Source organism: Saccopteryx bilineata, chromosome 3, assembly GCF_036850765.1.
Source record: "Saccopteryx bilineata isolate mSacBil1 chromosome 3, mSacBil1_pri_phased_curated, whole genome shotgun sequence".
In the NCBI taxonomy this organism is placed as follows: Eukaryota; Metazoa; Chordata; class Mammalia; order Chiroptera; family Emballonuridae; genus Saccopteryx; species Saccopteryx bilineata.
Window position 1 is genome coordinate 161,968,229 of NC_089492.1, and position 25,184 is coordinate 161,993,412.

A 25,184-nucleotide genomic window follows, 5' to 3' on the forward strand; every position below is an offset into this window, starting at 1 on the left:
CCAGAACCCTCGCTAACTGAAACCTCACCATGGCTTCCCTGTCTAGTCAGGCACTCCGACCTGCTGGCCCATGCATATGCTCTTACTTCTCCCTGGACACAGACCATTCTTATACCACTCCTTTGAGTCGCCATTGTATTTAGTACTGTTTCTCCCCTTCTGTTCTAATTAATTATTTGGCTTCAGCATTTCTACTATCTCAATTGCTGGGCTTGCTATCCCTTGTGGAAGTATACTTGAGAATCAGAGATATGGACATTCATTACAGCTTGCCCAAAGTATTGGCAGCGTGTAGAGAACTGACCCCAAAGCAGCTGAGAAAAAAAGCTACATGGAGGTGCTTTTGTGTGAAATACCTGAAAAGCAAAGGCACAACTTCTCTCTCCACACTAATGATACCCTGTACCTGAAAGGTGTTTCCCGCTGGGTCCAGGACCTCGCAGACGACCTGTGAGGTGTGCTTCATGACATACATGCTAGGTCTCAGTTGCTCACACTTTTGGAAAAGATGGTATATTTCACTGCTCGATTCATGGCAATAGAGAGCCGAACAATCCCTATCAATATGAAGACAGCCTGTGTTTGGAGGTAACACCTGGAAGGGGAGCACAAAGAGAAATTATTTAAAATTCCTTGTTTAATTTGAGGGATTTGGGAAATCATTTTAGGAAAATAATTATCCACAGATCTTTGCCACAAACTGTATTTCTGGGAAGAAAACCCAAGGGAGGACTTAAAGTTTGGAAACAGCTACCTGATAAGGAGGCACAGTGAATAATTAGAATATAATTTGTCCCATGTCCTCATATTTTATATACTCACTTCAATATTTCTTTCAAGTAACTGCCTTGTGCCTTCTTATTTCAGATATTTCATATAAAATAATAAAAGTATATATATATATATATTTTTTTTTTACATAGGCAGAGATAGATAGGGACAGACAGACAGGAACAGAGAGAGATGAGAAGCATCAATCATTAGTTTTTCATTGCGCGTTGCGACTTCTTAGTTGTTCATTGATTGCTTTCTCATATATGCCTTGACGCGGGCCTTCAGCAGATCAAGTAACCCCTTGCTGGAGCCAGCGACCTTGGGTCCAAGCTGGTGAGCTTTTGCTCAAGCCAGATGAGCCCGCGCTCAAGCTGGCGACCTCGGGGTCTCGAACCTGGGTCCTTCCGCATCCCAGTCCGATGCTCTATCCACTGCGCCACCACCTGGTCAGGCTAAAAGTATATTTTAACTGAAGTAAACACACTTGGCCCTATTCAAAATGTTTGGAATTCTTTATGTTCTTGGGCAAGAATTGTCTCCAAGAGGGTCAAAAGCCATTGGACAAATGCTTTCAGAAGCTTTTGTTTGTCCTCACTCCTTTGGTGGCACCCCTACTTGTGGCACATTATAATCACAGAGAATAACAATTGTACCCACCTCTTCTTTGATTTTTGATTAATATTTCTACTGCTGCCAAGGTATAATAGTGGCTAATACCAAGTTCTCCCTCTCTTTTTTATACACTGCCTAAACCCAGCCTCACTTATACTGCCCATGCCAAGAACAACTGATAGAGGATGGACAGAAGGTATTTTTGAATACCATTTTTCATCTCTATAAAACTAAAGACCTATGCCTGACCAGTGGCTAAAGTATCAACCTGAAACACTAAGGTTGCTGGTTTGGGACTCTGGACTTGTCTAGTCAAGGCATATACAAGCAGCAACTATGAGTTGATGCTTCTCGCTCCTCTCTACCTCCTGCCTTTTTCTCTCTCTCCTTTCTCTAAAATCAGAAAATTTTTAAAAAAAGAAGAAGCCTAACTAGTGGTGGCACAGTGGATAGAACATCAACCTGGGATGCTGATGTCCCAGGTTCGAAACCTTGAGGTCACTGGCTTAAGCGCAGGCCCATCCTGAGCATAGGGTCACTGGCTTGAGCAAGGGGACACTGGCTTGGTGGGAGCCCCCCAGTCCAGGCACTTATGAGAAAGCAATCAATGAACAACTAAAGTGATGCCACTACGAGTTGATGCTTCTCATCTCTCTCCCTTCCTGTCTCTATTTCTGTCTGTCTGTCTGTCTCTCTCTCTCTCACTAATAAAAACAACAACAACAACACTATACAATTATAAAATAGGTATTGATAAACTTAATTTGAGGGTTTTGTTTTAGTTGGGAACTAAGTCTGTGTGCTCCTCAACCAGAAATAACTTTCCAATCATTTCTTGGCTACTCTGGGAGACTGGGCAAACAAGAAAGAACAAGTGGCTACACAATAGTGGAAGAAACTGAATATCCCCAAGCTGGAGCTCTTTTCTATTTGTGTCTCTTCCTTCAGTGGTAACTGTCACTGGTGCTAAAATCCCTTGGCCCTGATAGGGGCTGTGATAATAGTCAGGTAAAAGCTGGCCTCATCACAGAATCTTGGTAGATGCTCACAATTTCTAATAGTACTGGAATATATATGTTGTCAATCTGCCTGAAAAGTGAACATCCTGAGTGTCCTGTTAGAAAAATAGCACCCCCTTCCCCAGTGCAACATTTCACACTCATTTCTCACTGGCAGCACACTCCTTCCCCATAACAATCACACTGGATGAAGGGGGCTGGGATAATATTATTGGGAGAGATGGCAGGGATAAACCAGCTTCAGCAGCTTTCACATTAGCAGATACTTGTCACTGAGGTCTTTGTCCATTGTCTTCTGGCACTGAGCTTAGTATCCTGTGATGTAATATATCCTGGCACCTGTGTCCTTTCTCTAGGAAGCGGAAGACAAATATTTCTAAGACTAAAGGGACTGCAGGCTGACACCAGGTGGTTGTGTTTACTACAGAAAGGTTAAGGGGGTGCTAACAGGGTTCTCCCCAACCCTCCAAAGACTAATCTTTGCTTCAGGTGAGCAAGCTGCCCTCCCAGGACCACATACTCCCTCCTATCCTTGGTGATATTAGATAGAGTGGGAATGGATGGCAGGTGAGAAGGACAGGAGAGTGAGAATGAGAGGGGAGGTGGCAGGAAGTGAAGCTGGTGGGTAGACACAGGCCAGGTCCCCTGAGTGCTTCTAAGAGCCACAGTGCCTGACACCTACTACATAATACTGGGGAACAATTTTTTCTTCATTTTCTGTTGCATGAGGTTTTAGAACTGTTTCTATATATATCTGCATCGCTGATATCAAATATGAAATCCATTTTTTGCTGCATGCTCTAGTTTTCATGCAATTTTAATTTCTTTTAGTTATAGTTAATGGCATGCATTGGTTTTTAAGTTGGAGGTAAAAGGCAATGACTCTTGGATTGAACATAACCACAAGGCAATTAATGTTTACAAACATCACTTTTACATAATTGTAGTTGTTTTTAAATGTAAAAAATTATTATCTGATAAAAACACCCTCTTATTTTGTTTTAGTATTGAATCATGGCTTCTTTGAGTAGGCGTTAATATAAGAATAGTCCTGACACCTTCTGTTATATATGTGGCTGTTACACACTTCAATGTCAAAGGCACAATATTTCATCATTTGTGATATGTGAATATATTGCCTATTTTCAAGTTCCCCTTGGCGATCAAGACAAGAATTGGCTCCTCATCTTGTGTGTCATAATTGTGAGGAAATACTTCGTGACTGGACAAAAGGAAAACGCAAAGGAATGCCTTTTGGTATTCTCATGGTTTGGCGTGAACCTAAGGACCACAGCAGTGACTGTTATTTCAGTCTGCTCCATACAGAGGGCATCGGCAAGAAAAAACGACATATAATTGCATATCCTAATATTCCTTCAGCAATACGACCTATCCCACACTCTGAGACATTCCCAGTTTTAGTTTTCAATGGTTTTATTTCTTTTTTTTTTGTTTGTTTGTTTTTTTTTGTTTTTTTTTTAATAAATTTTTATTAATGGTAATGGGATGACATTAATAAATCAGGGTACATATATTCAAAGAAAACATGTCTAGGTTATTTTGTCATCAAATTATGTTGCAAACCCCTTGCCCAAAGTCAGATTGTCCTCCGTCACCCTCCATCTAGTTCTCTGTGCCCCTCCCCCTCCCCCTAACTCTCTCCCTCCCTCCCTCCCATGTCCTCCCTCCCCCCACCCTTGGTAACCACCACACTCTTGTCCATGTCTCTTAGTCTCATTTTTATGTTCCACCAATGTATGGAATCATGTAGTTCTTGTTTTTTTCTGATTTACTTATTTCACTCCTTATAATGTTATCAAGATCCCACCATTTTGCTGTAAATGATCTGATGTCATCATTTCTTATGGCTGAGTAGTATTCCATAGTGTATATGTGCCACATCTTCTTTATCCAGTCTTCTATTGAAGGGCTTTTTGGTTGTTTCCATGTCTTGGCCACTGTGAACAGTGCTGCAATGAACATGGGGCTACATGTGTCTTCACGTATCAATGTTTCTGAGTTTTTGGGGTATATACCCAGTAGAGGGATTGCTGGGTCATAAGGTAGTTCTATTTGCAGTTTTTTGAGGAACCACCATACTTTCCTCCATAATGGTTGTACTACTTTACAGTCCCACCAACAGTGAATGAGGGTTCCTTTTTCTCCACAGCCTCTCCAACATTTGCTATTACCCGTCTTGTTGATAATAGCTAATCTAACAGGAGTGAGGTGGTATCTCATTGTAGTTTAGATTTGCATTTCTCTAATAACTAATGAAGCTGAGCATCTTTTCATATATCTGTTGGCCATTTGTATCTCTTCCTGGGAGAAGTGTCTGTTCACGTCCTCTTCCCATTTTTTTATTGGATTGTTTGTTTGTTTGTTGTTGAGTTTTATGAGTTCTTTGTAAATTTTGGATATTAGGCCCTTATCTGAGCTGTCGTTTGAAAATATCAGTTCCCATATAGTTGGCTGTCTGTTTATTTTGATATCAGTTTCTCTTGCTGAGCAAAAACTTTTAATTCTGATGTAGTCCCATTCATTTATCTTTGCCTTCACTTCTCTTGCCATTGGAGTCAAGTTCATAAAATGTTCTTTAAAACCCAGGTCCATGATTTTAGTACCTATGTCTTCTTCTATGTACTTTATTGTTTCAGGTCTTATATTTAGGTCTTTGATCCATTTTGAATTAATTTTAGTACACGGGGACAGGCTGTAGTCGAGTTTCATTCTTTTGCATGTGGCTTTCCAGTTTTCCCAACACCATTTGTTGAAGAGGCTTTCTTTTCTCCATTGTGTGTTGTTGGCCCCTTTATCAAAGATTATTTGACCATATATATGTGGTTTTCTTTCTGGGCTTTCTATTCTGTTCCATTGGTCTGAGTGTCTATTTTTTTGCCAATACCATGCTGTTTTGATTATTGTAGCCCTATAATATAGTTTAAAGTCAGGTATTGTAATGCCCCCAGCTTCATTCTTTTTCCTTAGGATTGTTTTGGCTATTCGGGGTTTTTTATACTTCCATATAAATCTGATGATTTTTTGTTCCATTTCTTTAAAAAATCTCATAGGGATTTTGATGGGAATTGCATTAAATTTGTATATTGCTTTGGGTAATATGGCCATTTTGATTATATTTATTCTTCCTATCCAAGAACAAGGAATATTTTTCCATCTCATTGTATCTTTTTCGATTTCCCTTAACAATGCTTTGTAATTTTCATTATATAGGTCCTTTACATTCTTTGTTATGTTTATTCCTAGGTATTTTATTTTTTTTGTTGCAATCGTGAAGGGGATTATTTTTTTGAGTTCGTTTTCTAATATTTCATTGTTGGCATATAGAAAGGCTATGGACTTTTGTATGTTAATTTTGTATCCTGCGACCTTACTGTATTGGTTTATTGTTTCTAATAATCTTTTTGTGGAGTCCTTCGGGTTTTCGATGTATAGGATCATATCATCAGCAAAAAGTGATAGCTTTACTTCTTCTTTTCCGATATGGATGCCTTTTATTTCTTTGTCTTGTCTGATTGCTCTGGCCAGAACTTCTAGCACCACGTTGAATAAGAGTGGAGAGAGTGGACAACCCTGTCTTGTTCCTGATTTAAGGTAGAAAGTCCTCAGTTTTATGCCGTTTAATAGGATGTTGGCTGATGGTTTATCATATATGGCCTTTATCATGTTGAGATATTTTCCTTCTATACCCATTTTGTTGAGAGTCTTAAACATAAAATTGTGTTGTATTTTATCAAAAGCCTTTTCTGCATCTATTGATAAGATCATGTGGTTTTTGTTCTTTGTTTTGTTGATATGGTGTATTACGTTAACCGTTTTGCGTATGTTGAACCATCCTTGAGATTCTGGGATGAATCCCACTTGATCATGATGTATTATTTTTTTAATATGTTGTTGTATTCGGTTTGCCAGTATTTTGTTTAGTATTTTAGCATCTGTATTCATTAGAGATATTGGTCTGTAGTTTTCTTTCTTTGTGCCATCCTTGCCAGGTTTTGGTATGAGGGTTATGTTGGCCTCATAAAATGTGTTTGGAAGTATTGCTTCTTCTTCAATTTTTTGGAAGACTTTGAGTAGAATAGGAACCAAGTCTTCTTTGAATGTTTGATAGAATTCACTAGTATAACCGTCTGGGCCTGAACTTTTATTTTTGGGGAGATTTTTAATAGTTTTTTCTATTTCCTCCCTGCTGATTGGTCTGTTTAGGCTTTCTGCTTCTTCATGACTCAGTCTAGGAAGGTTGTATTGTTCTAGGAATTTATCCATTTCTTCTAGATTGTTGTATTTTTTTTTTTTAATTTTTTTTTTTATTATTATTTTTTATTTATTTATTCATTTTAGAGAGGAGAGGGAGAGACAGACAGAGAGAGAGAGAGAGGAGAGACAGAGAGAAGGGGGGAGGAGCTGGAAGCATCAACTCCCATATGTGCCTTGACCAGGCAAGCCCAGGGAAACGGCGACCTCAGCGTTTCCAGGTCGACACTTTATCCACTGCGCCACCACAGGTCAGGCGATTGTTGTATTTGGTGGCATATAATTTTTCATAGTATTCTACAATAATTCTTTGTATTTCTATGATGTCTGTGGTGATCTCCCCTCTTTCATTTTGGATTTTATTTATTTGAGTCCTGTGTCTTTTTTCCTTGGTGAGTCTTGCCAAGGGTTTGTCAATTTTGTTGATCTTTTCAAAGAACCAGCTTCTTGTTTTATTGATTTTTTCTATAGTTTTTCTGTTCTCTATTTCATTTATTTCTGCTCGGATTTTTATTATCTCCTTTCTTCGGCTGCTTTTGGGTTGTCTTTGTTCTTCTTTTTCTAGTTCCTTAAGGTGTGAAGTTAAGTGGTTTACTTCGGCTCTCTCTTGTTTGTTCATATAGGCCTGAAGTGATATGAACTTTCCTCTTATTACTGCTTTTGCTGCATCCCAGAGATTCTGATATGTCGTATTTTCATTTTCATTTGTCTGTATATATCTTTTGATTTCTGCGCTTATTTCTTCTTTGACCCATTCATTTTTTAGAAGTATGTTGTTTAGTTTCCACATTTTTGTGGGTTTTCCCCCCTCTTTTTTGCAGTTGAATTCTAGTTTCAAGGCTTTATGATCAGAAAATATGCTTGGTACAATTTCAATTTTTCTAAATTTGCTGATATTGTCTTTGTGGCCCAACATATGGTCAATTCTTGAGAATGTTCCATGTACACTAGAGAAAAATGTATACTCTGTCGCTTTGGGATGAAGTGTCCTGTAGATGTCTATCATATCCAGGTGTTCTAGTATTTCGTTTAAGGCCACTATATCTTTATTGATTCTCTGTTTGGATGACCGATCTAGAGCCGTCAGCGGTGTATTGAGGTCTCCAAGTATGATTGTATTTTTGTTAGTTTTTGTTTTAAGGTCAATAAGTAGCTGTCATATATTTTGGTGCTCCTTGGTTTGGTGCATATATATTAAGGATTGTTATGTCTTCTTGATTCAACTTCCCCTTAATCATTATGAAATGACCATTTTTGTCTCTGAGTACTTTTTCTGTCTTGTAGTCAGCATTATTAGATATGAGTATTGCTACACCTGCTTTTTTTTGGGTGTTGTTTGCTTGGAGTATTGTTTTCCAGCCTTTCACTTTGAATTTGTTTTTATCCTTGTTGCTTAGATGTGTTTCTTGTAGGCAGCATATAGTTGGATTTTCTTTTTTAATCCATTCTGCTACTCTGTGTCTTTTTATTGGTAAGTTTAATCCATTTACATTTAGTGTAATTATTGACACTTGTGGGTTCCCTACTGCCATTTTATAAATTGCTTTCTGTTAGTTTTGTATCTAGTTTGATTCTTCTCTTTTGTTTTTCTATCATTTGTTTTTGTTTGTTTGTGTTCCATACTTCTTTCCTCTGTTGCTACCTTTTTTAAGTCAAGTGTTTTTGTGGTGGTTTTTTTGAGAGTGGTTACCATTAAGTAATGAAAAGGGTACCTACCATATTCATTGTAGTACCCTATCTTATAAGTATTTCTGCACTTCATCATCCTTTGCAACTGTTAATCTCCATCCTCTCCCCCCTTTTTTTCCTTTGTTGTCACAGTTTAAGTTTGGTTTTATTGTGTTCTTGGTGGAGCTGTTACTTGTGGTGTTGTTTTCTTTTGTTTTTTGAATCTGGTTGGAAAACCCCCTTTAGTATTTCCTGGAGTGGGGGCTTTCTGTTGATAAATTCTCTCATCTTTTCTGTATTTGTGAATGTTTTTATATCTCCTTCATACTTGAAGGATAGCTTTGATGGGTATAGTATTCTTGGCTGAAAGTTCCTCTCTTTCAGGGCTTTAAATATTGGGGTCCACACTCTTCTAGCTTGTAGAGTTTCTGCTGAGAAATCTGATGATAATCTAATAGGCCTTTCTTTATATGTTGTACTCTTCTTTTCCCTGGCTGCCTTGAGAATTTTTTCTTTGTCATTGGTTTGTGCCATCTTTATTATGATGTGCCTTGGAGTAGGTTTGTTGGGGTTAAGAAAACTTGGTGTTCTGTTTGCTTCTTGAATTTGAGGCTTTAGTTCCTTCCACAGGCTTGGGAAGTTCTCGTCTATTATTTGTTTGAGTATATTCTCCATTCCATTTTCTTTCTCTTCTCCCTCTGATATACCTATTATTCTTATGTTATTCTTTCTGATGGAGTCAGACAATTCCTGTAGGGCTTTCTCGTTTTTTATTATTTTTGAGTCTCTTTCTTCTTCTCTCTGTTGTGCCTCAAGTTGTTTGTCTTCTATTTCACTAATCCTATCTTCAATCTGGGCTGTTCTGTTAGCTAAGCTTGTTACCTCGTTTTTCAGCTCGTGAATTGCGTTTTTCATTTCTGTTTGATTTGTTTTTATAGTTTCAATTTCCTTGGTAATATATTCTTTGTGTTCATTGAGTTGTTTTCTGATCTCCCTATATTGCCTTTCTGTGTTTTCTTGTATATCTTTGAGTATTTTTAAGATTTCTATTTTAAATTCTTTGTCATTTAGCTCCAAGGCTTCCAATATGTTAAGTCTTTTCTCCATAGATTTTTCCACATCTATTTGTGTTACCTCTCTTTCTTTTGTATCCATAATATTCGATTTCCTCTTTCTTATTGGCATCTGAGGGTGGTCTTATTGATAGCACTAATTAGAATTAATAAAGAGTAAAAAGTAAAAAAAAAAAAAAAAGGTAAAACACCCCACAAAAAAAAACAGTAATAATTTATTATTTCCCCCTTTTTTTCTCTCTTCTCTTTCCCTCCTCTCCCCTCCTCAGGGAAATATCGTGCCTATAATGGAGGGCCTGATTTTGGGTGAAGAGTTCAAGGGGCAAAAAAAAGGGAATAGGGACCTACTAAATGCAAAAAAAAAAAAAAAAAAAGGAAGAAAATCTTAGACAAGCATAAGATGATTTGCTTGTAAGTGATGGTCAACTAAGAGATATAATGAGAGGGATAAGAGGGAACCAGAAAAAAGGACCAAAAAAGAATAATAAAGAAGAAAAAATAAAAATAATAAGTAAAAATCTGTTGTATTAAGTGGAGCGAAGACTAAATACAATGGAGACCTTGGGTTGGGAGGACCCAAAATGCCACAAAAATAAACAAACAAGAAAAAAAAATAAAAACAAAAGCAAAAAAGAGAAATAAAGCCAAAAAAATGCCTTGAGTCCCAAATTAACTAATTTGTTCGTGATTGAGGATTATATGGGAGGAAAGTAAAATGAGAAAAGAAAAAACGAATAGAAAGGAAAAAAATAAGAAAAAGAGAAAAACGAAGGAAGAAATAAAATAGGAAGAGAAAAAAACAAAATAAAGCAAGACAAAAAAAAAACAACAAAAGAGGAGAGAGTGAGAGTTAAGTGTTTTGGAGTATAACCTTAAAGGAGGGTGAGGATAAAGAAGAAAAATAAAATGCAACACTCATGGGTAGTGTAGCTCAAGAAAGGGGAAGCATAAGATGGGCAGAGAATAGAAGGACCGAGGTGGAGGAAATAAAGGCAAAAAGATAGAAGAAACAAACAACAACAACAACAACAAAAAAAATTAGTGGATCAAGTTGTAAAGTCTGTGGGTTTTTCTTGATTTTGAGAGGTTAACTTCTTCCTTTTTCTTTTCTCTCCCTCTTCCTGGTCGGTGACTCTGTACCCCAGGCTCTGCCCCTGTGTCACTCTTAGGTAGGGATTTGCAGTTGATGGGATTCTATGGCAATGTCATATAATTGGCTTTAGTCTTGCTGGAAGTAAAGGCTTGTTGGCGTTTGCAGGGTCCAACGATGAGAGAGTTTGCTTTCCTGGATTCTCTCTCCTAGTCCCCCCTTTCTGAATTAGCAGCCTGGTGATCCAGCTATAAGGCTGCAACTGCTTCTGCCTGGGGAGTAAGAGGCTCAAAGAGCTGGGAAATCCCCACTCTATCCCCACTCAGTGCAAGGCTTTGGGAAAGGCTCTGACAGTCAGGGCCTCCAGTATAATCAGGCGGGGGTGGGAGTCAATTGTTGTCAAGGTGACTGTTCAGCGCCTATCATTTAGTTGGACCTCTCAACCCAGGCTTTCCACACTTTGTAGCCTGTTTTTGCAGGGAAGAAGAGGCACTAGTCTCTGCTTACGACTAGTGTAGTATAGACCTTATTATCTGCCAAGTCCTTCTTGTTAGCGTTTATCCCTGAATATGGAGGCTCTATCAATCAGAAGTTGCCCCCGCCCCTTTAGCGAGAGGCACTAAAAAATATCATGCCTCTTGTCTTGGATCGCTGAACTGAGATAGATCTTATCAATTAGAACCGAGGGTGCGCAGATTTCATGGGTTAAGCTAATTTCAGTGATTGGGTCGCATCTGTGCTTCCGAAGGTATTTTAGGCTGCCTGCGTGCGCCCCTCCCCCAACGCTTGATTGTTAGCTTGAATGGCTGGGTGAGGTGCCCCGCCCACGGAGAGAATCTCCCAAGCCTCTCCCGCTCACCCCGCCGCTGGCGGCTGGACCGCACCAAGTGCAGGATAATGGAGCCCCCTGGGTGTGCGGGCCAGCAGGGTGCCCTGGGCGCGTGGAATGCCCAAGGCACGCGCGAATGGGGCGCTCCGGGCACCGGTGGCCGGCGACCCCCACTTGCAGTGTGTGGGCCGCTGGGAACGTCAGCGGTGCTCAACCGGACCGGGCGCGCGCGGCTCGCGGCGGCGGCGGCGGCGGCGGCTCGTGGCGGCCGCTCGCAGTGGCGGTTCGCGGCGGCCACGGCGCGGCCGTTAGCGGGGGCTCGCGGCGGCTCGCGGGGGCGGCTCACGTCGGCGCTCGCGGCGGCTCGCGGTTCCCAAGTATATGGGCTGACTCACCACAGGCGCACTTCCTTGCGGTTTGAAAGAACGTCCCTGTGGTAGATTCCTCCACACCCTCGTCTCTCAGATTCAAGTGATAACAGTCCTTTCGCTATCAGTTTGTGTGGAACTCCGGAATGCTCCGAGGATAAATTTTTCTAGTTGATAAATTTGTTGTGATTTAGGGGAGAGCTGTCGGACGCGCTGCTCACGGCGCCATTTCCGTGACGTCACTCTCGGTTTTATTTCTTTTAAGGAAAACAAAGGTAAACATCGTGATCAAGTGTATTTTGATAAGATGCATGAGGAAATGGTTGTAGAATCTGAAGGGTCTTCTTCTGATGCCAAGCAGTTATTAACCACTCAGCAATTTAGCCAACCCGAATTGAATGACTTAGTAAAAGATTTGGGCTTATCAAAGAAAGGAGCTGAGTTATTAGCCTCCAGGCTTCAAGAAAAGAATGTACTTCACTGGTCAGCTAAAGCAGAGGTCCCCAATCCCCGAGCCATGGACTGGTACTGGTCCGTGGGCCAATTGGTACCAGTCTGCAGAGAAAGAATTGATCCTTCCAGCCACTAAAGTCATTTGTTGTGAACTTCTAGGAGAGGCTGCAGTTAAAAAGATAGCACAGATGCCTCTTACAGCTACCACTGTCACACGGCGCATTGAGGAAATAGCAGAGGACATTGCATCACAATTGTTGGAAAGGATTAATAAATCACCAAGGTACGCTCTCCAGGTTAATGAATCTACAGATATTGACAACAAGGCAATGTTGGCTGTTTACATACGTTATCTTTATCAAGAGGATGTGCATGAGGATATGTTATGTGCACTATCATTGACAACCAAAACCACAGCCACAGAACTATTTAAATTGCTGGATGACTATATATCAGAAAAACTGAAATGGTCTTTCTGTGACAGCATATGCACAGATGGAGCTGCTGCCATGACCGGAAGAATGTCTGGTTTAACTATTCGGATTAAGGAGGTTGCACCTGAATGCAAATCTACACATTGTGTCATTCACAGGGAAATGCTGGCTAGCAGAAATATACCACTGGAACTTAACAGCATATTGAATGATGTCGTTAAAGTTATTAACCACATCAAAGCACACGCCCTTCACTCACGCCTGTTCGAGCAGCTTTGTGAGGAAATGAATGCGGAGCACATACACCTTCTCTTATACACAGAAATAAGATGGTTATCCCGAGGGACGTCCCTGGACAGAGTGTTTGAATTACGAGAGCCGCTGCAGAGATTTCTCTCAGAAAAAAGTCACCGCTAGCAGCACATTTCAGTGACAAGGAATGGGTCGCAAAACTTACTTACTTGTGCGACATATTTAACCTCCTCAATGAACTCAATTGGTCACTTCAGGGAAAAATGACAACTGTCTTCAAGTTGGCAGATAAAGTAGCTGCATTTAAAGCCAAACTGGATTTGTGGGGACGACGCGCGAACAGGGATATATTTGATATGTTTCAAACATTCGCAGAAATTTTGGAAGAGACTGAGCCCAAGCCTTCATTGTCCCAGCTGGTGCACGATCACCTGTATTTGCTTTTAAAAGAGTTTGAACACTACTTCCCAACCACAAATTGCCAAGGAATGGATCCGCGATCCATTTGTCAACAAACCAGGTGAATCCAGCGTGTCTATGCAAGAAGAGGATCAACTACTGGGGATCGCAAATGACGGTGGCCTTAAAAATATGTTTGAGACTACAACTCTGCCGGTGTTCTGGATTAAAGTCATGGCAGAATACCCCGAGATCGCCACAAAAGCACTAAAAACCCTGTTGCCATTTCCAACATCCTATTTGTGTAAAGCAGGATTTTCTGCAGTGACAGCAACCAAAACAAAATTACAGAATAGACTGGACATAAGCAACACACTTCGGGTGTCATTGTCTCCCATTAACCCTAGATGGGACTGTCTCATTGCAGAGAAACAAGCTCAGGGCTCCCACTGATTTAGCGTTATGGTTGTTGAGAGATAGGCTACTGTCTCTCATTCTATATAAACATAATAAATAACCCTTAACTTACAATATTCATAACAATGGTGAGTTGTATTTTTCATGCACTTTATATTTGTTTTTGTGTTATATCTTATTTTTAAGGCATGTTTAAATGTTACCATAATGACTGGAAAGTGTTTGGAGGCAGAGAGGATGTTACTCATGTTATGTTGTTGGTGCGATGTTAAGAGGGCGCTTCTAATAAAGTTGCATACGAGTACACAGTGGATTCATGTTTATTTTTATTGTCGTAGGTTCATGATTGGTAGTGAGCCTGAACCTATCATATTACATATTGATGTCAGACATGAAAATTTTTCAGAATAACAAATTTAAATACAGCCTGAATAATAAGGACATGATCGTTCCTCTTTTAATTTAGCCCAATAAATATCGTAAGTTTGACAATTATGTTTAAAAATACCACAGTTTTATGCCAGTCGCATAATTTTATTTTGTGCATTTATCCATCCCACCCTAAAGGCTGGTTCGTGAAAATATTTTCTGACATTAAACCGGTCCATGTCCCAAAATAGGTTGGGGTCCACTGAGCTAAAGTATCCCATTTCAGGAAGCATGAAGAAATTTTTGTGGACTTTTTTTCCGAAGACAAACACTTTGTTTACTATCATATCAGTAGTCTTCTCAGCCAGCTAGGTGTTACCACTTATAGTCCAACAGAATGGAGGCTATTTCTTGACAGCTCTAAATAGAGTCTGAAATGTGTTCTCCTACACAACGGTAATGTTTATGCAGCAGTTCCAATTGGTTATTCAACTCATCTGCGAGACGATTATGACATAAAAATTGTCCTAGATTTTCTGAAGTATGAAGAGCATAACTGGATCATTTGTGTGGATCTTAAAATGGTAAATTTCCTGATAGGACAACAGAGAGGTTTCACGAAGTATCCTTGCTTTCTGTGTTTGTGGAACAGCTGAGCTTGGGAGAAACACTGGACACAGAAGGAGTGGCTAAAACGTGAAGTTCTGGAAGTAGGGATGCAAAATATTGTGAATGAACCTGTAGTTAATCGATACAGGATCATTTTTCCCCTGCTTCACATCAAACTTGGCTTAATGAAGCAGTTTGCTCAGGCTTTGAATAGAGAAAGTGAACGCTTTCAACATATTATCTCTACTTTTCCTGCCTTGTCTTTCGAGAAGATAAAAGCAGGTGTATTCAATGGACCTCAAATTCGAACCCTCATACATGACGAAGAATTTGCCAGGAAGATGAAGAAGGAGGAGAAAGCAGCATGGCAGTCTTTTGTGGCAGTTACAAAGAACTTCCTTCGCAACAAAAAAGCAGAAAACTATGAACTTCTGGTTCAAAGGATGCTGTTGGCTTTCCGCGACATTGGATGTAACATGAGCGTTAAGATTCACTTCCTGAACAGTCACCTTGATAAGTTTCCCAAAAATCTTGAGCTACTAGTGATGAGCAGACTACTGCTAGAGCATCAAATGAGGTTGTCCTCAACAAGTAGACACATGCAAGAGCTATAAATGCAAATTTTTGCCTGAATAGAATTTAAATAAGTTTTGCACAAATTTTATGATTAAAATAAGTGTTTTAATATGTTCTATTTTGAAATTGTAGACAAATTTTGATGCAATCATATCTTTTAGTGTATTAATGTATTTACTGCATTATATAAATTATTATATTTTCACAAAGATGATGCCCAAGAAGACATTCTACTTCATTATGTTAAACTAAATGTTGAAAATTTTACAATAGATGAAAACCTAAAATCTTGAATTGCAAAAAAACTGTAGCTTACAGAGAAAAACTAGTGTCAGGTTTGAGATCAGCACAGTTGAATTAGATAAAAACAAGTGTTTTTGTGGATGCAACAAAAGTTTTGTTCCCCAGTATAATGGATCCTAGCAAGTACATTCTGGTTTGTAACCTTGATTTAAAAATACTAAAGCACTGCAAGGCAAGCAGGACAATGTTCTACTGGAATGTGTTGTGAATAGGTGACTAAGTAAAGAGATTGGGAAGTGTGGTTTAGGATCAGATGAGATGAGAGGGCAACAGCCATCTTCATGGCGGGCCGCAGGCATGTACACTTCCCCAGAGGAGTAGGTTTTCTTAGTCGTATGGACACTTACCTTTAGCATTCCTCATTGTCCTCCAAGACCTACCTGATATGTTCCCTGTGGCTTTGCAATAATCGACGTCCCATCCCCAAAGGTGGCACAGCACCTGCTGTCCTCACAGTTGGTGATGACAGTGGCATAGTGTGAGCTTTCTACGCGCACGCATTTCACCTGCCTGGTGACAGTCTTGGAACTCTCAGCTGCGGGCAAAGGCACAGTAAACAGATCAGAGAAGATGCATACATTGGGAAACACGCTGCCAGCTGATTTTGCTCTGGCCTCCCGGCTGCCTGGACCAGAAGTTGAGAACCAGCCCTGAGGGCTCACTCTGCGGACTGGAGCGCACTGTGCTCTCCTGTCAGCGCAGAGCAGTCCTTCCAGAGGAACTTTTCTAACTTAATATCCTGTGCTGTTTCGTTCTCACTCCTCATTTTACATTGAGAAATTGAAGACATCCGGAAAAGCGTAAAGTATAATTTAACTACTCATATACTCACCGAAATTTACACTTGTCAGTATTCTGCTACATTTGCTTCAACATATTTAATATGTAAATAAGAATCTATTCTTGGTTTATTCCTTCTCTTGCAATCTTTGTACTTTTATATAAATATGTGTATCAAAAACAATGAATAATATTTTGTGTGCTTTAAATTGTCATAAGTTATAGATTTGTATCATTCTATACCTGCGTTTTACACTTAGCCTTGTTTTGAGACCTTTAGCCATCTTGATGTACATGTGTGTGTACATATGTGTGTGTACATATGTGTATATGTGGGTGCACATCTTTCCTTTTAACTGCTATATACCACATGTTACTTTTCTGTTCTGCTGTTGATGGGACATTTATGCTTTCCTAATATTTTAATTTTAGACTTGTTGCAAGTAGCCCCTCTGCACCTGTTTCCTGGTACAAATGTGTAAGAGTGTCTTTCTGCGTCTACCAGAGACAGAGCTAGTGCATCATATAACAGGTACCCTTCCAATTTCCTAGATATTTTAAAATTGCCCTCCCAAGTGACTCTTAATTACCATTCTGTCTAGTGGGGTAGGAAGGTCCCTCTTTTCTCGCTTACTTGCCAATTTTGTTGCACTTAATTTGGTAATGAAACATTTAACATATTAAACAAGTAAACTCTGGAATTAAGGAAAAGGGAGTCAGAGAATACTCTTTCTCTAAGAACCTCATTCAAATTTAGGTTAGGAAGGCAACTAGACTTCTAGGGTCTTTAACAGGTGCCAGCTCCTTTCTCTGGGACCTCCTTTCTGACAGACGCAAGCTCAGAATCGAAGGAGGACCCATCTGAGGTCACCTAGTTATGCAAAAATGATCCTTTAAAGATCAAAGAAAAAAGTTCTGAGAGCTAATGTCCAAGACACGGAGTTGTTTACTTTTAGCTATCAATGCAGACTATAGGTTTTTAGTGATGATAATGGAAGAGCCACTATTACTGTCCATGCGCCAGCTACCACTATTACCCTTTACCTGTCTTATTGTCATGTACATGAAAAACAAAACTTACGTATTTCTTGATCATCTGGAGAAATAATATTATCTTCATAAACTTGATAAAAGGTTGTGATTCTGGTACCATCAGCATGGTCTACGATTCGAGTACCATCTTTCTTTTCAACAATGATCACTTTGTCCTCTCGAGTTGTCATAACCTGAACATACAAAGGCAGAGCACAATCATTTAATCAAGTGGTTAATCCCAAGTGCATTTATTTTTATACCCTGTGGACTGCCATCAAAGCCTGGTTATTTATTTGTAAGTGAGAGTTTTATCTCACCTACTTGGTCTGGCCTTTACAACAATCCTGGGAGGCAGGTGGAGATATCCCCCTTTTGTAGATGAGTACATTTAGGCTGAGAGAAGTTAAAGAACTTGCTGGAGGTCACTCAGCAAGAGCCAGGGCTGGTGTTGGACTAAGGCTGTCTGACTTCAAAAATGATTCTCCTTCCATTGTTGCCTATTTGTGAGTAAAGAGTTAATATCAGGACTGGCCTGACCCTGGTCTGTCTGGAAAAATGACCCCATGTCTTGTTTCCTCAGAAGCTAGAGGTTTAAGGTGAACATGCCACACTGAGGCTGCCCTGCATGTTATGTGGGTTGGCGAGCAGTTTTTAGTCTCGTGTCATCAGAACAGAGCTTGAGGATTGGTGGGGAGCAGAGGACAGGCCTCTCTGGGTCAAGTTGATCTGCATGCACTATCTTTATACTCTTGTTTATGGCTGCCACCCATACCCCGTGTGGGTCTGAGGGTAAAAGCAGCTGTATCTGAGGTCGCTGCTGGGCCTCACAGCTGCATGAGGCTGCTGCACTGACTGTGTGGACTTCCTGTCTTGTATTTTTTCCTAACACTGAAGAAATGCAGTTGAGATTAAAGCTGATTGTGTTCTGGTAGTTTGATGATAAATTTTAACCCACAACCTTTTCTGTTCTGGTGGAATGTATTACTGTGGAAAATGGAGAGATGGACTGAGAAGGAAAAAACTATCACCCAAGACAGGAAGCCAAAGGACCCAGGACAGGAAGCCAAAAGGTAGCCACTTTCTCAGCCCAGTATTTCCAGGTCTGTCCCAATGCAATCCCACTGAACGCACATTTCCGGAAGGCTGACAATGTGTTGCGGTCTATGATAGGTGCTAGGGTTACAATGATGATGAGACTGACTACAGCTTAAATCCCTGTCCTCTAGAAATTACAGACTAGAGGATGGTCAGTCATTAAGAAGTTGCTAAAGGGTAATGAGCATTCTAATGCTGTCTGGCTTCCTCTCGGAGGAAGCAATGCTGGAGCGTGGATTCGGTGTTGAGGGAGGGCAGCAGGGCAAGTGAATAACATTTCACATACCAAGGAACCCAGGGAGCAGTGGGGACAGTGGTGGGAGACACAGCTGAAAGGAGAGGGACAAAACTGGGGAGGGCTTTAGCCATACTAAAGACTTTAGCCTTTGTCCCACAAGTGATAAAGAGGTATAAAAGGTTTTAAGTATGTGGAGTAGAGTAGGAATCACAGAAAAAAAACTAAGCTAGTACTGGTGAATGTTTCAATCTGAGAGAAAAAATCAGGCCTTTATATATGTACTGTATTTAATGGTGACCAGTAGAGAACACAATGGGCTCCTGAATGAATTCCCAGGTGTGTGGGTCTAAAAGGGGTGGATAGGGAGATGCATGACCCAGTCTCCCTTCAGGAGTGGACTTGATCCCCATTGGTGGCAGCAGTCAGTACACAGCCTGATAGCTCTCAGGTCTTTCAGCATTTGTCTGAGCTGCAGAGAGATGCTGTGACTGACACTTCATTCAGGGTATCTGTGTCCAGACACTGAGTGAGGCAGTGGTGAACGGATCTGGTTCCTGCCACCAGACTCAGGGCATCGACACTGAGACACCTGTTAATGGCTCCTGAGCTCCTGCTGGTTGACCAAGGCTTTGTAGGTTGGGTCGGCACTGCAGCTCAGCTTCTCCAGCTGCCCATTTGTGCTTCCTCCCCCTTCCTTTCACAAATGGTACCCCTAATAAATATCTCGCACCCCAAATTCCATCTCAGTGTTTGCTTCTGGAGAGCCCAACCAGCAACAATAGTATTGCAAATTATATAATGCATTTTTTGATTGATTGATTTTAGAGAGACAGAGAGAGAAATGGAGATAGAGAGAGAGAGAGAGAGAGAGAGAGAGAAGAAATCGTTTGTTGTTCCACTTAGTTGTACATTCACCAGTTGCTTCCTGTATATACCCTGGATGGGGATTAAACTTGCAACCCTGGTATCTCTGGATGATGCTGTAACCAACTGAGCTAACTGGCCAGGGCCTGTAATACATATTTTAATCACTGAGTATTTTCTAACTTATACTGTCCTAACTGAAAGGAATATTTACTAAAGAGTCCAATGTTGAGTGGAATACAGGGGAGGCGGGATGCAATCGGGACAACACTAGAATCTATGTAAACACAGTAGATTAAAAAAAAAAAAGAGTCCAGATGGATGTGACATAGAGTTTGCTAGCTATTTTTTTTACTAAACAGTTTAGGGCTATTAAGAGCAGGTGATAATTACTTTCTTATTTCACAGGAGGCAAAACCACTATACTTAAGAGAGAAATGCATGCTAATGGTTATTTTAGGTTCTTGTTGGCACTCCCAGCCCGGTGTATGTCATGACAAATATGTCAGTAGAATGTAGTGATCAAGAGCATGAACTCTGGTGTTAAATAGCCTGAGTTCAAATCCTGGCTCCATGAGTGGCTGGATGACTTAGGTAAGCTGCTTAACCTCTCTAGTTTCCTATCTGATCTAGCTTCCTCATCTGCAAAATGGAGCCAGCACTAGAGTCTTCTTCAGGGATGCTACATGATTAAATGAAATAACACTGGTAAACACTTACTCAGTGGTTATTGAGTTAGCAATGATTAATACTAGCTCTTTATCTAGGATAGATATTTACATATAATTATTTAGAATTATTAACATTATGAAAAATTAAACATTTCATAACTTTGACATTTTTCTGGTCACCATGTGGTGGGACAATCATTATTCTTGGTGGTAAGAACATGATAGCAAGAATATTTCCAGAACACCTGATAGAGCTGGATCTGGTATTAATTTTCCAAATTATTCAGGTAATGGCTATAATCTCCATTTTATGAATATGAAAGCCCAGATTAGAAACTTGTCCAAAGTCACACATCCAATAAGGTGTGTGTCTGGGGTACAAACCCAGGCCTGTCTCATACAAGGTCAGTGCCCACTCTTCTAAAACCTGATGCTCCATGTCAGGTGATATGAAAAACCTCCATTTTCAATTTTGTTTCATATGATCATGTTAGTGTGTTGACCCTGTTTGCATAGTTGGTTAAGAATGTGAGATCTGGAATGCAACCTTGAGCTCCACATTCTGATTCTGCTACTTGTTGTGTGATTCTTAGAATAATTATTTGACCTCTCTATAGTTTAGTGTGTTCACCTATATAATAGCAACAATAGTTTATTGTGAGAATTAATGAGTTAGCATGTGGAAAATACTGAGAACAAAGCCTGGCAAACACTGAATGCTCAATATTATTTTTATTATTATTATTCTGTTAGGTATCTGAAGTTTAATTAATTCATGCATAAACCTAAGCTCTCGGATGTTGGTTCATACCTCCATAACAGTATAGATATCATTAACAGAAATTGAGTTATTTTTTTTCTTTTTTTTTTGGTATTTTTCTGAAGCTGGAAACGGGGAGAGACAGTCAGACAGACTCCCGCATGCGCCCGACCGGGATCCACCTGGCACGCCCACGAGGGGGCGAAGCTCTGCCCACCAGGGGGCGATGCTCTGCCCCTCCAGGGCGTCGCTCTGCTGCGACCAGAGCCACTCTAGCGTCTGGGGTAGAGGCCAAGGAGCCATCCCCAGCGCCCGGGCCATCTTTGCTCCAATGGAGCCTCAGCTGCAGGAGGGGAAGAGAGACAGAGAGGAAGGAGAGGGGGAGGGGTGGAGAAGCAGATGGGTGCTTCTCCTGTGTGCCCTGGCCGGGAATCGAACCTGGGACTTCTGCACGCCAGGGCGATGCTCTACCACTGAGCCAACCGGCCAGGGCCAGAAATTGAGTTATTAATTAAGAACTATTAATAAAATTTTCACATTGAACCAAATCTACATCAGGAGCTGAATTAAAGTGAATTAGTTGAGGTGACTCAAGTACGAGGCCAGTGGCTCAATGGATAACGTGTCTGACTACGGATCAGAAGACTCTAGTTGAGGTGACCTAGAAGTCTTCCTGAGACAATATGTACTTTGAACCTCACAAAACAGATAACTAGCAAGCAAGGTAAGAAATTATAAAATAATTTCAGAAATAGACTGAAGACTAAAGGCAAACACATTTGGTTACATGAAGTAATTCATCTCAAGAAAGCAGGCATTTTGCTTTGACCAGCAGAACGTGGTTGTAAAGAGGAGGAGAAAGTCCAGAAACCAGAGAGAAGGCACCTAGGAGATTCTTCATCTTGTTTAGACTCAGAGGTTATTGCAAAGCTCCACATAAGAGATCAGAAGACTAGCTTAGGAATGGAAAGAGCTCAGTGTCCAGACACCAAAGTTGGTTCTAATCCTGGCTCCACACTTTCTAGACATGTGCTCTTGACCAGTGGTCCCCAAAACCCGGGCCGCGGACCAGTACCAGTCCGTGGGCCATTTGGTACTGGTCCGCAGAGAAAGAATAAATAACTTACATTATTTCCGTTTTATTTATATTTAAGTCTGAACAATGTTTTATTTTTAAAAAATGATCAGATTCCCTCTGTTACATCTGTCTAAGACTCCCTTCTGATGCTTGTCTTGGTCATGTGATACATTGCCGCTAAAATTAAACCCATAAACTAGCAAAATGCGTGAAAAACAAAATTCCATCGAAAGTTTTTTTGCGAAGTAGAAAAGGGCCAGTGAGGAGACAGAAGAAGAACCTACGACCTCGAAGAAAAAGAAGGCTTCATTTAATTGACAATACCAGGAGTCCTACTTGAAGTATGGATTTATCTCAACTAGTGATTCTCGCACACCAAGGCCGCTCTGCATAATATGTGGTGACTGGCTAAGTAATGAGGCAATGAAGCCTTCAAAACTGCTTCACCACTTGGAGACCAAGCACCCTACTTTAAAAGACAAGCCTTCGGAGTATTTCAAAAGAAAAAAGCATGAACAAAAAGGACAGAAACAATTACTGGTGGCCACTACATCAATAAATGCGAGTGCACTGAGAGCATCATACTTGGTGGCTAATCGTATTGCTAAGGCTAAGAAGCCATTCACCATTGATGAAGAGTTGATCCTTCCAGCCACTAAAGACATTTGTCGTGAACTTCTAGGAGAGGCTGCGGTTAAAAAGATAGCACAGATGCCTCTTACAGCTACCACTGTCACACGGCGCATTGAGGAAATAGCAGAGGACATTGAATCACAAGTGTTGGAAAGGATTAATAAATCACCGAGGTACGCTCTCCAGGTTGACAAATCTACAGATATTGACAACAAGGTAATGCTACTTGTTTACGTACGTTATCTTTATCAAGAGGATGTGCATGAGGATATGTTATGTGCACTATCATTGACAACCAAAACCACAGCCACAGAACTATTTAAGTCACTGGATGACTATATATCAGGAAAACTGAAATGGTCTTTCTGTGACAGCATATGCACAGATGGAGCTGCTGCCATGACCGGAAGAATGTCTGGTTTAACTACTCGGATTAAGGAGGTTGCACCTGAATGCAAGTCTACGCATTGTGTCATTCACAGGAAAATGCTGGCTAGCAGAAATATACCATTGGAACTTAACAGCATATTGAATGATGTCGTTAAAGTTATTAACCACATCAAAGCACACGCCCTTCACTCGCGCCTGTTCAAGCAGCTTTGTGAGGAAATGAATGCGGAGCACATACACCTTCTCTTATACACAGAAATAAGATGGTTATCCCAAGGAGGTCCCTGGCCAGGGTGTTTGAATTATGAGAGCCGCTGCAAAGATTTCTCTCAGAAAAAAGTCACCACTAGCAGCACATTTCAGTGATGAGGAATGGGTCGCAAAACTCGCTTACTTGTTTGACATATTTAACCTCCTCAGTGAACTCAATCGGTCACTTCAGGGGAAAATGACAACTGTCTTCAAGTTGGCAGATAAAGTAGCTGCATTTAAACCCAAATTGGATTTGTGGGGATGACGTGTGAACAGGGATGTATTTGTTTCAAACATTCGCAGAATTTTGGAAGAGACTGAGCCCAAGTCTTCATTGTCCCAGCTGGTGCACGATCACCTGTATTTGCTTTTAAAAGAGTTTGAACACTACTTCTCAACCACAAAAGACCCACGGATTGCCAAGGAATGGATCTGCGATCCATTTGTCAACAAACCAGGTGAATCCAGCGTGTCTATGCAAGAAGAGGATCAACTACTGGAGATCGCAAATGACGGCGGCCTTAAAAATATGTTTGAGACTACAACTCTGCCGGTGTTCTGGATTAAAGTCATGGCAGAATACCTTGAGATTGCCACAAAGGGACTAAAAACCCTGTTGCCATTTCTGACATCCTATTTGTGTGAAGCAGGATTTTCTGCAGTGACAGCAACCAAAACAAAATTACAGAATAGACTGGACATAAGCAACACACTTCGGGTGTCATTGTCTCCCATTAACCCTAGATAGGACCGTCTCATTGCAGAGAAACAAGCTCAGGGCTCCCACTGATTTAGCGTTATGGTTGTTGAGAGATAGGCTACTATCTCTCATTCTATATAAACATAATAAATAACCCTTAACTTACAATATTCATAACAATGGTGAGTTGTATTTTTCATGCACTTTATATTTGTTTTTGTGTTATATCTTATATTTAAGGCATGTTTAAATGTTACCATAGCGACTGGAAAGTGTTTGGAGGCAGAGAGGATGTTACTCATGTTATGTTGTTGGTGCGATGTTAGGAGGACGCTTCTAATATAGTTGCAAACGAGTACACAGTGGATTCATGTTTATTTTTATTTGTCGTAGGTTCATAATTGGTAGTGAGCCTGAACCTATCATATTACATATTGATGTCAGACATGAAAAGTTGTCACAATAACAAATTTAAATACAGCCTGAATAATGAGGATGTGCTTGTTCCTCCTTTAATTTAGTCCAATAAATATCGTAAGTTTGACAATTATATTTAAAAATACCACAGTTTTATGCCAGTCGCATAATTTTATTTTGTGCATTTATCCATCCCACCCTAAAGGCCGGTTTGTGAAAATATTTTCTGACATTAAACCGGTCCGTGGCTCAAAAAGTTTGGGGACCACTGCTCTTGACCATCTTATGTAACTTGCTGAGACCCACTTTCCTAATCTGTGTAGTAATATTCATTGTTGTAAAGACTGATGAGATAATGTATGCCAAAGCTCTAACAGAAAGTCCGGCACACTGTAGGTGCTGTTATTCATCCTGGGAATTTAAATTTCACATCCTAAATAAAACCATTATGTTCCAGACCAACTATTTGTCACTTATTTTTATGCTACAAATAAAATCTTTTGTACAGTTGCTCTGTGATGTTCTTGAGTTTTTTTAATGTGAGGAGGATCTCCTTAAATTCACTGTAAATTCTTTGAAGTCAAGGATCATGAACAAATTCCTACTACTCACATCAAGTGCACACAAAGAAGTAGGAATAAGGCATAGGCTCTTATTTTAAAAATGTAAGACACACACAGATACATTCAAGATAAGGAAATATATGACATCATTAATCATATATGTATTAAAGTGGTATAGAAAATTCATGATG

At 40.3% G+C, this 25,184-nt stretch overlaps 1 protein-coding gene across 1 annotated transcript in view; it reads right to left on the reverse strand.

The window, feature by feature from the left end:
- The window catches only part of SPAG17 (sperm associated antigen 17), a 301,342-nt gene that overhangs the window by 46,942 nt on the left and 229,216 nt on the right, over window positions 1-25,184 (reverse strand). Inside the window, exons 30-32 of the mRNA XM_066268112.1 lie at window positions 17,379-17,523; window positions 15,898-16,052; window positions 407-595 (exon numbers count right to left, since the gene is read on the reverse strand). Of these exons, the coding sequence (XP_066124209.1) occupies window positions 407-595; window positions 15,898-16,052; window positions 17,379-17,523 (489 nt within the window). The remainder of the gene's footprint in view (window positions 1-406; window positions 596-15,897; window positions 16,053-17,378; window positions 17,524-25,184) is intronic.